Source organism: Mustela nigripes, chromosome 3, assembly GCF_022355385.1.
Source record: "Mustela nigripes isolate SB6536 chromosome 3, MUSNIG.SB6536, whole genome shotgun sequence".
Taxonomy (NCBI): domain Eukaryota; kingdom Metazoa; phylum Chordata; class Mammalia; order Carnivora; family Mustelidae; genus Mustela; species Mustela nigripes.
In genome coordinates this window covers 93827494-93841009 of record NC_081559.1, presented here as the reverse complement: position 1 = coordinate 93841009, position 13516 = coordinate 93827494, and the positions used below count along the sequence as shown (strand labels likewise).

The 13516-nt window shown below is 37.0% G+C and overlaps 1 protein-coding gene across 1 annotated transcript in view; it reads right to left on the bottom strand.

The window, feature by feature from the left end:
• The window catches only part of DARS1 (aspartyl-tRNA synthetase 1), a 62561-nt gene that overhangs the window by 34553 nt on the left and 14492 nt on the right, over positions 1 to 13516 (bottom strand). The window contains exon 4 of the mRNA XM_059394374.1: positions 11587 to 11689. Coding sequence (XP_059250357.1) covers positions 11587 to 11689 — 103 coding nt within the window. The remainder of the gene's footprint in view (positions 1 to 11586; positions 11690 to 13516) is intronic.

Below are 13516 nucleotides of genomic sequence, written 5' to 3'. Positions count from 1 at the left end.
GAGAGTTCAGTGAAACAATAAAAACAGGGGCAGCCTATAAACCTCTATTTTCATTATAAAGGAGGAAACATTCCACTAGGCCTGGCTTAGGAATAAAAATCAACTGTTGTGTCACAAATACACAATATACTCCTTAATGTCGATGTTATATTATGGGATCAGGAGTTGATGGGGCTGGGTAGTTTGTAGAGCATTCATAGGGTGAAAGAAAGGTAGGCAGGTAAGGATGCAGTGGGTGTAGTTCTGGGAATGGGACTGGGTTGCACGAGGTCAGAAGAGGGTAGAAATAGTAGGACAAAAGGAGGAGACTGGTAAAAAGACCAGAAGTCTTGATGAGGTCCAAAAGAAGATTAGTAGGCATGGGATAGGTACAAAATTGGAAATTATGGTTAGAGAGAATTGCCATTGAGTTTAAAATTAAGTTCTAAGGAACAAAATCCAAGTGGTGGCCACAGGAGTGAGTTATTAAAATGAATAGTGAAGGGGTGCCTGGGTGACTCAGTCGTTAAGTGTCTGCCTTCAGCTCAGGTCATGACCTCGAGGATCCCAGAGCCTTGCATTGGACTCCCTGCTCAGTGGGGAGCCTGCTTCTCCCGCTCCCATTCCCTCTGCTTGTATTCCCTTTCTCGCAGTGTCTCTATCAAATAAATAAATAAAATCTTTTTTAAGAACTAAAATGAATAGTGAAGCTAGTGGAGAAGTAAGGAATTTTAAGTCCACACTATTTATTCCAAATGAATACCTAAAGACATTTACAATGAGATGACTTGAAATGAGAGGAATATACTACTACCAGCCAGGAATATAAAATGGCTTTGAGTAAAATATCCTATTTCATTCAGTCTTTGGAACTCCATGAACTCAAAAGGCTAGAACTTCTCTCCAGTTTACTCAGCATAGATAAACTTAGGTAATACTGCTAGCTGTCTATTCAAACCCACTCCCCTTGTCTTCACGGCTAACAGAGTCCCATTCCCATTCAGTATCCACTTCTATTGGTAAAGCATTCTAAGAGAAGGGGAACCCATCACAGGTCCAGAGTAGGTTGTGTTTAGCCCCAGTGCATCCGGGGAATTTAGTCCAGACTGAGGGTGACATTTTCCATTTTCCACACAGTATTTCACACTGGAAACTCTGAAGTAATTTTCCATTTCTTTCTTTTCCTCACCCCCACACATCAGCAGTCAGTAAACAGATAAGACTCATGTTTTTACCCACTCACTGGGCAAACAAGGTTCTCTCTTTTAAGAGTACTATCAGTTTTGCTATTAATACTTGTTTTGAAAATGTTAAATCCAACACAATCGATATAATCGGTATTAGTTTGAGCATAAGTTTGAGCCTTCCTTTGCCAGATTTCATCAGTGAGAAACACAGTAGAGACAACTGTACTCAGGTGAACTCAAAACACACACCTCAAACATCTACGTTACATGCCACACCTGTCCACATCTGGCAGTACAATTTGCTTTCAGGTTTCAAACAGCCTTCCTTCTACCACTTCACAACAGTTTACAAGCCGCAACTCTCTGCCACCCATTTACACAAGGATACAGCATTTTTTCTTAAAGCCTTTTATTTATTTGAGAGAGACAGAGTGAGAGCATGAGCGGGGGGCGGGGGACGGGCAGAATTGGTGGACTTATTTTTCACATCGGTTGCAAACACTATATGGTTGCTTTGTTGACTGACTCTTACTTCTCACAAGAGTGCTAATGTGTAAGATGCACTGTGTGGCAGTGCTGATGATAAGAAAAAAAGACAAAAGGTGAAGCAAAAGTAGATGCATCTACTGAATCTGCCTAGTGAATTTTAGGTTTCATGTTTATAATTATAGCTATCAGATATTTTTCATATTGAAATTATTCAAGAAAAATAACTATCTTTGCAAACAAACTCTTTAGTTTCTAACCCCCCAACCCTTCCCCACCCCAAACTGTCTCTGTTTTAACAGCATGCTTTTTAAAAATGGGATGACTTCTCAGGAAGGCAGCTACTGCTTCATGGTAAAGACAAGTACACTAGTATTAATGATGGCTAGTAAAAAAATTAATTTCTCCTTTGGAACTGTTTTTAGCATTAACTTATGACTCAACATAAAATATTTTTTATTACTTTATAATCAGTTATACTTTTAAAACAAAAATTATTATAGTATTATTTTTCACAAGTTTTGGTTCTCAACTCAGGCAGTACCTAAAAGTCATTATCACCATGAGAAATCAAAATAGGTATCTACTAAAAAAAAAAAAAAAAAAAAAAAGGTACCTACTTATCTATCTATCTATCTATCATCAATCAACTATATATCAGAAAAAACTAGACACTGTATAAAAAGATACTGTTGAGGTAAAAACCATTACTTTGAGACCTAAAGCATTTCCCAGGCATTAATATATTTCAATGACAGTAAGGTTGTATTCTAAGTAAGCTATATTAAGGAGGGCTCTGAACCACTATTATTAGACTATCTCAGAGAAGCAGGATGACCTAGGAGGAATGTGAGCCCTAGAATCAGAGACCTTACACTTAGCATTTAAATTTCAATTTCTTCAGCTATAAAAAGACATTTAAAAAAGTGTCTATACCTCATAGTGCTGCTGTGAGGATCAAGGGCAAAGTGCAAGTATGGCATTTTGCAGCTTCATACTTAGTATATAGGAATATTTAATTATTACTGCTGCTATTGTTATAAGCAATAATATTAATAATATTGTTGTAATTTGCCTGTACATCAGACTCTGATGCACTGGATCCCAGTATGTATAAAATTCATGTTAGGCACTGGAAAGGCTTGGCAAGATAAAGGAAGGGCAGTCACTATAATGAATTTTAATTATAGATTATTTCTTAAACATTTTTTCTTAAAAATTAAAAATGATATTTCATGGGGAGGAGCCAAGATGGCAGAGGAGTAGGAGACTTCAATTTCATCTGGTCCCAGGAATTCAGCTAGATAGTTATCAAACCATTCTGAACACCTACAAACTCAACTGGAGAATGAAAAAAAAAATAGCAGCAACTTAATGAACAGAAAAGCAACCACGTTCTAGAAGGTAGGAGGTGTGGAGAAGTGAATCTGAGGCAACATATGGGAACGACAGACTGGGAGGAGGGGAAGGGGCCTCTATGTCAGCTAGCTCCCAGCAAGTGAGAGAGCAGAGGAGCACAAAATCAACTTTCAGAAGTCTGCTCCACAGAGGGACATCGCTTCAGTGGCTAAGATGGGAATGGAACCCTTGCTGGGATGGTGTGGTCTCAGGATCGTTGGGATCACAGGAAGACTGGGGGTGCCTGAGTGTGACAGAGCACCCAGGTATCACAAGGAAGCCAGCTGTCAACAGTGTGTCCAGGAGTGGGATCTCAGCTCAGGGTTGCCATAAACCATGATCTGCAGCACAGTTGGTCTGCTGCTCTTTAAGCCAGGGCCCAACAAGCAGCAGAACCGAGGAGATTCCCCTTCCTTCCTTGGGAAGAGCAGCACGGGAGTGCACCCCAGGAATCTGCTGGGCTTGGAGATTCTGAACAGGACCATGTGCCAGAGACAGAAATGGATGGTCATAGGCTGGATGGGCACAGAGTACGGACACAGACCAGGGAGACAGGAGTGATGGACTGGTTTTCTCTGAGAGTACAATGAGAAGTGGGGCCCTGAGCTCTTGGCTCCTCTGGGGCCAGAGACTGGGAGGCCACCATTTTCATTCATATCCTCTAAAGCTGTGCTAAAACCTTTAAGGAACAAAAGCTACAGAGAGAAAACTGGAGCAGATAACTTAGCCTTGCCCCTAGCAAGGGTGGTGCAACTCTGCCCAGGGCAAAGACATTTGAGAATCACTGCAACAGGCTCCTCCCACAGAAGATCAGCAAGAACATTCAGCCAAGACCAAGTTTAACAATAAATGAGAACTGCATAATTCCAGAGCTAGGGGAATACACCTCATAAAATTCATGGCTATATTCTCATGATTCTTTAGTCTCTCAAATTTAATTTTAAAAATTTTCTTCCTTTTCTCTTTCTCTTTTTTTTTGAATTATTCTTCTTTCCTTTCCAATCAACTTCTTATCAATTCCTTTTTAAAAATCTTTTTAAATTTTCACAGTTATGGTCATAGTCTATCCGTTCATTATATTTAACCTTATTTTTGCATATATATATATATACATATTCTTCTTTCCTTAAAATTTTGGGATACAGTTTCTTTGAACAGACCAAAATACACCCAAAATCCAGTGTATTGCTCTGTTCTATTCACCAGCCTGATCATATATATATATATTTTTTCTTTTTTCTTTCTTTTCCCCTCAGTTTTAGGTCTGGTTTGTTTAGTGTACACTTCTCTGGGGTTGTTATTACACTTCAGCATTTTCTTCTCTCTCTCTCTCTCTTTTTTAAGATTATTTATTTATTTATTTGACAGACAGAGATCACAAGTAGGCAGAGAGGCAGCCAGAGAGAGAAAGGAGGAAGCAGGCTCCCTGCTGAGCAGAGAGCCCAATGTGGAACTTGATTCCAGGACCCTGAGATCATGATCTGAGCCGAAGGCAGAGGCTTTAACCCACTGAGCCACCCAGGCGCCCCCAGCATTTTCTTCTCTTGTTCATCTATTCTCTCAACAAAAGGACAAAACAGAAAACCCACCTCAAAAAAGAGAATGAGAGGCAGTACTGACTGCCAGAGACCTAATCAATGTGGACATTAGTAAGACATGGTGGGGGGGTGCTGGGTGGCTCAGTGGGTTAAAGCCTCTGCCTTCAGCCCAGGTCATGATCCCAGGGTCCTGGGACTGAGCCCTGCATTAGGCTCTCTGCTTGGCGGGAGCCTGCTTCCTCTTCTCTCTCTCTGCCTGCTTCTCTGCCTACTTGTGATCTCTGTCAAATTAAAAAAAAAAAAAGAAACTTATGGGGGTGCCTGGGTGGCTCAGTGGGTTAAAGGCTCTGCCTTCGGCTCAGGTTATGATCCCAGAGTCCTGGGATCGAGCCCCTTGTTGGGCTCTCTGCTCAGCAGGGAGCCTGCTTCTTCCTCTCTCTCTGCTTGCTTCTGTGCCTATTAGTGATCTCTGTCAAATAAATAAATAAAATATTTAAAAAATATAAGACATCAGAACAAGAGTTCAGAATAACAATTATAAAGATACTAGCTGGGTTTGAAAAAAGCAAAGAAGACACTAAAGAATCCCTTTCTGGAGAAACAAAATCTAACCAAGTCAAAATCAAAAAGGCAATTAATGAGGTACAATAAAAAAATTTTAAAAAGCAAATAAATGAGGTACAGTAAAAAATGGAGGCTCTAGCTGCTAGGATAACTGAGGCAGAAGAGAGAATTAGTAATAGAGAAGACCAAATGATGGGAGAATTAAGAAGCTGAGAAAAAGAGAGATAAACAACTACTGGATCTTGATGGGAGAATTTGAGAGGTAAGTGATACCCTAAAGTGAAACAATATTAGAATAATTGGGATCACAGAAGAAGAAAGAGAGAGAGGGGCAGAAGGTATATTAGAAGAAATTATAGCAGAGAACTTCCCTAATTTGGGGAAGAAACAGGCATCAAAATCCAGGAGGCACAGAAAACCCCCCTCAAAATCAATAAAAGTAGGTCAACACTTGGATATCTAATAGAAAAACTTACAAATCTCAGAGACAGAGAAAATCCTGGCAGCAGCTTGGAACAATAGGTCTGTAACCTACAACAGTAGAAACATTAGATAGGCAGCAGACCTATCCACAGAGACCTGGCATGATATATTCAGGGTACTAAATGAGAATATGCAGCCAATAATACTTTATCCAGCTAGACTGTCATTGAAAATAGAAGGAGAGATAAAAAACCTCTAGGACATACAAAACTAAAAGAAACTGCAATCACCAAACTAGACGGATAAAAAAATATTGAAAGGGGTCCTGTCCTCTAAGCAAAGAGTCCAAAGTAACATAGACCAGAAAGGAGCAGAGACTATATACACAGTAACAGTCACCTTACAGATAATACAATGGCACAAAATTCATATCTTTCAATAATTAGCGTGAATGTAAATGGGCTAAGTACCCCAATCAAAAGACACAAGTGTCAGGTTGGATAAAAAAGCAAGACCCATCAATACGCTGTCTGCAAGAGACTCATTTTTAACCCAAAGACACCTCCAGATTTAAAGTGAGCAGATGGAAAATGATTTATTATGCTAATGGACATCAAAAGAAAGCCAGGTGGCAATCCTTTGATCATACAAATTTGATTTTAAACCAAAGACTATAATATAATAAGAGATGAGGAAGAATACTACATCATACTTAGAGTCTATCTAACAACAAATCTAACAGTTGTAAAGATTTATGCCCCTAACATGGGAGCAGCCAATTATATAAGCCAATTAATCACAAAATCAAAGAAACACATCAATAATAATAAAATAACAGTCAGGGACTTTAAATGGATAGATTAAGCAAAAGATCTACAAGGAAATATGGGCTATAAATGACATACTGGACCAGGTGGACTTCACATATCTCCTCAGAACTTTCCATCCCAAAGAAACAGAATAAACATTCTTCTCTATTGCTATGGAACATTCTCCAGAATAGATCACATCCTGGGTCACAAATCAGGTCTCAACCAGCACCAAAAGACTGGATCATTCCCTGCATATTTTCAGACCATGATGCTTTGAAACTTGAACTCAATCACAAGAGGGAAGTTGGAAAGATCTCAAATACATGAAGGCTAAAGAGCATCCTACTAAAGAATGAATGGGCCAATGAGGAAATTAAAAAAGAATTTAAAAAAAATTCATGGAAACAAATGAAAATTAAAACACAACTGTTCAAAATCTTCGGGGTACAGCAAAGGTGGTCCTAAGAGGGAGGTATATAGCAAGACAAGCCTTTCTCAAGAAACAAGGAAGGTCTCCAGTACACGACCTAACTTTATACCTTACAGAGCTGGAAAAAGAACAGCAAATAAAGCCTAAACCCAGCAAGAGAAGAGAAATAATAAAGATCAGAGTAGAAATCAATGAAATAGAAACCAGAAGAACAGAGGAACAGATCAACGAAACTAAGAGCTGGTTCTTTGAAAGAATTAGTAAGACTAATAACCCTCTGGCCAGATTTATTTCAAAAAGAAAAGAGAAAGGACCCAAATAAATAAAATCATGAATGAAAGAGGCGACATCAAACCAACAGCAAAGAAATACAAATAATTGTAAGAACATATTATGAGTAACTATATGCCAACAAATTAGACAATCTGAAAGAAATGGATGCATTCCTAGAGATGTATAAACTATCACAACTGAACCAGGAAGAAATAGGAAAGTTAAACAGACCTATAATGAACAAAGAAATTAAAGCAGTAATCAAAAATCGCCCAACAAACAAGTGCCCAGGGCCAGATGGCTTCCCAGGGTAATTCTACTAAACATTTAAGAAGAATTAATACCTATTCTTCTGAAACTGTTCTAAAAAATAGAAATGGAAGGAAAACTTCCAAACTCATTTGATGAGGCCAGCATTACCTTGATCCCCAAACCAGAGAAAGACCCCCTCAAAAAGGAGGATTATAGACCAATATCCCTGATGAACATGGATGCAAAAATTCTTACCAAAATACTAGTCAATAGGATCCAACAGTACGTTACAAGGATTATTAACCATGACCAAGTGGGATTTGCTCCTGGGTTGTAAGGTTGGTTCAACATCTGCAAATCAATCAATGTGATAGCTACATCAATAAAAGAAAAGGACAAGAACCATATGATACTCTTAACAGAAGCAGAAAAAGTATGTGACAAAGTACAGAATCCTTTCTTGATTAAAACTCTTCACAGTGTAGGGATGGAGGGTACATACCTCAATATCATTAAAGCCATCTATGAAAAACCCACAGTGAATATCATTCCCAATGGGGAAAAACTGACAGCTCTTCCCCTAAGGTTAGGAACATGGCAGGGATGTCCGCTATCACCACTGCTGTTCAACACAGTACTAGAAGTCCTAGCGTTAGCAATCCAGACAACAAAAAGAAATAAAAGGCATCTGAATCGGCAAAGAAGTCAAACTATCACTCTTTGCAGATGATATAATACTTTATGTAGAAAACCCGAAAGACTCTACCCCGAACTGCTAGAACTCATAGAGGAATTCAGTAAAGTAGAAGGATATAAAATCAATGCACAGAAATCAGTAGCATTTCTATGCACCAACAATGAGACAGAAGAAAAAGAAATTAAGGAGTCTATTCCATTTACAATTGTTAAAAAAAAAACAAAAAACTATAAGATACCTAGGAATAAATCTAACCAAAGAAAAAAAGAATCTGTACTCTGAAAACTATAGAATACTCATGAAAGAAATTGAGAAAGACACAAAGAAATGGAAAAAATGTTCCATGCTCATGGACTAGAAGAACAAATACTAGTCAGTAAAGATAATTTTTAGGAAAAGGGATTTTGAAAGATGAAGAAAAAAGCAAACACAATTTCCCCCCTAAAACAGTTCTGAAAGTTCTTTAAAATTCATATTATAACCTCACTTGATTTATTATTATTATTCATGAAAAGAACAGGTAATTTTTAAAGTAAAATTTTTCTATTCTTGATTTTCTTCTTTAAAAATTGGCACTCTGAACATAAGATCATTCTACATGTTGTCAGAAACAACATGTGCCGCAGACTTCTGTTACCAAGAAAGATCAGGATTTCAGTACTACTTGAGAAGTACAGTCTAAAGTCATGTAAAAAAGACAAGCTGACCTATCAGGGGCATGAAATCATGTTTCTAAGAAAATTATCAAATAACTACAAAAATTAAAAACTCATCATTTTTACATGGATGGACCTAGAGGGGTATTATGCTAAGTGAAATAAGTCCGACAAAGACAAATACCATGTGATTTCACTTACATGTGGAATCTAAAAAACGAAACAAATAACAAAGAAAGAAATGAAGCAGAAATAGAACCATAAATATAAAGAACAAACTGGTAGTTGTGGGAGGAGGGGGCAGGGAATGTGAGGATGAGCAAAAAAAAGGTGAAGGGGAGTAAGGGCTTCCAGTGATGGAACAAGGAAGTCACAGAGTCAATGGTATTGTAATAACATAAGGTGACATTGTATGGTGACAGATGGTAGCTACACTTGGTGGTTAGCATAGTATAATACACAGAGTTCCTGAATCACCACACTGTATACCTTAACTAATGTTAGTGTGCCAGACATATTTCAACTTAAAAAATATATGTATTTTTTGCCACAGTCTTAGTCATGAGAATTTTCCTCTTTCACTAGGTAGCAAAGTTATTAACACACTTATTCTTAATTACTCAGGCTAGATACTTTAACATATGAGTAGTGCCAAAAGTTAAATAATTAATGTAAGTACCACATGTTAAGTCTATTCTATAAAACTGGCTTCATTCATTTGTATATAACCAAAGGCTTTAAAATTTGCAACAGCTCTATTATGAAAACATCTTTTCCCACACATTACTAGTTATATAAAGTCCATTTTGGGGGTGGGGGGGACAGAGACTAAAATAGATACATGTTCTTTGCTTAAAAAAAAAAAAAATCTGGGTCACAATTTAATTGTTAAGTTGAATTACATCTAGATCTTGAGTTTTACTTCAGGATTATGAAAGCCAGGCTAACTTATCTAAATTCTTGCCTTGCCTAAGAGAAAGTTCACACTTACACTTTATCATTTATACGAAAACCCTTCTTTAATTTATGTATTATGAGGACAGTAGTGAACTAAGTTCTATTTGGGAGAACATTTGCAAGTAGCTTTGCCAGCTAGAAAGTGTTGGCTGATCTCTGATAATGGCCAATTGCTGTTGGTCAAGTTGCAGGAGTTTGAGAAGATCCAAAATAATAAGAAATAACTATTTGTGGACTACTTTACTTCTAAAGATATCACGTGAATTCACTGTCCTTTTGTCAGTAGGATATCTCTTATTAAAAATTAAGGGTAAGTGGAAATTTCAAAAGATTTTTAGACTAGAATATTTTCTTTAGGAATGTAACACTTTAAGGTTATAATGCAATTTAATGGAAACACACGCTCTATTTAAAACTGTCAGCTTTATCTATTGGTTTTCAGAGCCAATTTAACACATAAAAGACAAAAGCCGTAATGATTATTGTTGATTTGAAATTGGCTTTTTCCCAGTATTTTTCAGTATATTAAATATAATTTAGCATATATGTCTATGGTTACCAGAGGCTCTATTTATAGAAGGCTCTGTGTGGAAAGTTTATGTCTAGGGACCAAGCTTATTTATGTCCCACTTCACAGGACTGACCTTAGAAGGCTAGCTGACAACGTACCCCATAAGCACACACCCTTATAGACCATGAGATGAAAGCAGTAAACCTACTCACCAAAAGATACCGACAAAGAGATAGAAGTCTCTGGGTAGCAGGACTGGGAGACAGAGTGAGATGGGACTACTGTATCAGTAATACAAATACTACTGAGTTCTTCAGTGAACTGATGTCATTAGTGGCACTGGAGTTTTTAAACCAGAGTACAGATACTGCTGTGATACAATAAAACTAAATCTGATAAATAAATTTCTAAACCCATACCAGTTACATCCACTACATGTAGAACACTAAGGGAGTCGGGGAGGGCCCAAATGTAAGTTAGGATGTTAAATTATATCATTTTTTAGTTCCTTTCTAGTTGTAAAATTGATGATTCTATGTATATAGATATACATATTCATCTTTGAAAGCATACAACAAAAGAACAGAGATAAAAATCAATAGTAAAATTTAACAATTATACCAGATTTAATTTCTTTGGAAAAAATTTATGCCTATGAAGTATGCTATTATTTAAAATATAGAGATCAGCCATTTTCCCAAATCTTCTTTGATCATTATCATGGAAATAAAATTCTGAGTAAACTGAGAAAAACACAAAACTATCAACATTACCAATTATTACTACCTCAGAACTACAGCATAACAAGCACTACACTACATCCTGCCTCTTGCAAACGTAACAAAACAATGCATTTCTACAGGAACTCTGAGCCAGACAGCAAAACTTGTGGGGAGGGGGGGGCGACGAGTGGGTTGATTTACTTTTCTTTAACCCTTTTGATGTCAAAGTTAAAAGCTGTAAAATGTTATGACATTTGTTTTACTTCCTTTAGGAGGGAATCATTTGCAAAACTACACTCTTATTTTATATGCTTTTAGTTTTCAGTTAGAAAACTTGTTGCTTAATATGCAAATCTCAAACTGGGGGAGGGAGGTAGGAACTGAAGCTCAACAAACACAACAAAAAAAAGTTGCTTCGCTATGTTGAGGCTGCCAGGCTTTTTGTTACTCTACTTGAAAGTAAATGTGACTTGTCTGTACAGAGTGCTGCTTCAGCAGTTCCAAATGAATTTCAAGCCTGTGCTCCATATTTTCTCTTTTGTAAGTTTAATGTATTCAGCAATACTGAACTGACAATTTAAATAACTACATTTTTAAACAAACGAAGCATTGATGTTAATGTATGAAAATGGTCCAAACCCCTGGGAGTCTTGGTTCCCACCATTGTTTATTCTGACAACAGGATATAATTGCTTACTTACTTGGCAGCAAATTTAACCATCTGCTTGCTTGCATGGTCTCCCACAGCCACAAGCGCCTGGACATTAAACTGCTGCTGACGTAGGACCAAGAAACACTGCTTTCCTGAATAAGACAGAAAGAACACAAGTGTATTAAGGACATGCTACTTCAAGTTTTTACAAAGAAGAAAAATGTTTCTCTACTTTAAAACTGAGCCACAATTTACTATACTCATCAGGCACGTACATATGTGTATCCAGCTTCCATATACTCATACTGTTAGAAACCCAAGTTCCCTCTATGGTAATGAAATCGCCATAATTCCTTCTATGGTAATGAAAATGTTTTTAACATGTTATGAGAACAGGCAAATCACCAATTTCAAAAAAATATTATAAATCAGAAAATTATTTGGTCATTGCATTGATTAAACAATTTCAAGTAACTTCAGATCACTTTAAACATTCATTCAATATCAAGTGTACACAGGCAAAGGCACTGTGCTAACCACTATGGGATCTTCAATGATGAAGCCACAGAAGTGCTAATAAAGTGCTTAGTACTGAGAACACAAGCATTCTGTGCAGGTGGTCCATTTTATTTCTCACCAAAGTATATTTTAAAGAGCACCTAGAAAGGTTAATTTCATCCATGTTCTATTTTCCTCTGTTTTCCCTTATCATCTTCCTTGTCCTTTTTCTAAGAGTTCCACATTTTCCTCTTTAAATTTTTTTTTTTTTTTTTTTAGGATTTTATTTGAGTGAGAGAGAGCGAGAGCGCAAGAGAGCACAGGCTGGGAAAGCTGCAGAGGGAGAGGGAGAAGCAGGCTCCACGCTGAGCAGGGAGCCCAACACAGGGCTCAAAGCAAGGCTCTAACTCAGTAGCCTAGGATCATGGCCTGAGCCAAAGGCAGATGTTTAACCAACTGAGCCACCCAGATCCTTCTCCAAATAACTTACTTTACATATAAAAGATCATTCCACTTATCCTCTACAATCAGTTTTATTTTTACATATTGTGGGTCTCCCCTCTTTTCATAAGGAACTGCCATTCCCTATTCTTAGTAGGGAACTACTAAAAATATCAAAATATCAAAAAATATTATTCATAATTTCAGTGACGATTTATCCTTGTGACATCCTTTTTCTCTAAAGCAGACTCTTCTTAAGTCCCTGATCAAGTTTTGGGAAATTACTTCCTCATAAAATGAGTTAAATTTTTACAAGACCACTTCTCTTATCAGACTGTTTTATAGAACATCAAAAGAAGATTTCAGTTTTTAAAATCCTTGCAACCCCCCCACAAAATGCAAGCAGATTTATAATCATTACTTTCAACATACAGTATTTTGAAACACAAATCAGACCACAATCATGAGTCTAAAAAAAAAAAAAAAAAGAAAAAAGGTTGTAAACAAAGTGTCAACAGAAACACAATCTATGGATTTCAGAGTAATATATGACTGACATATTTTTAAGCACCAAATATACACTTATTTTCCCTTTCCTTTGAAGTATGATTCAGTCATAAAGTAAAATCTTAAAAAAGAAAGTTACACTTTCTAAACACATTCAAGGGGATTTAAAGATACTGAATGGATAAAGATTGTTACCGTGGAGAAATCTGCAGGTGGATCAAAATGACATTATCCTCGGAACTACTAAAACCAGAGAATGTTTGATAAACTTTTAACAGAATGTTTTTGTGAAATGGAAGAGAATGTGATTTAGTAAGTATATTAGCTGTTCTACTAGTGCAGATAGGCAGCAATGACCTAGCCGCACTACAAGGCCATGCTGTGATGAACTCCAATGCTATAGGAAAGACCTTAAGAGAATGGAGCTCTACAGGACTTAACACAAACAGCACATGAAAATGTCTCTTGGTCAGCACTAGGGGGTAATACTTTGTGTAAGGGTTGGTAAAGAGTAAAAGGTTTGAAATCAAAAG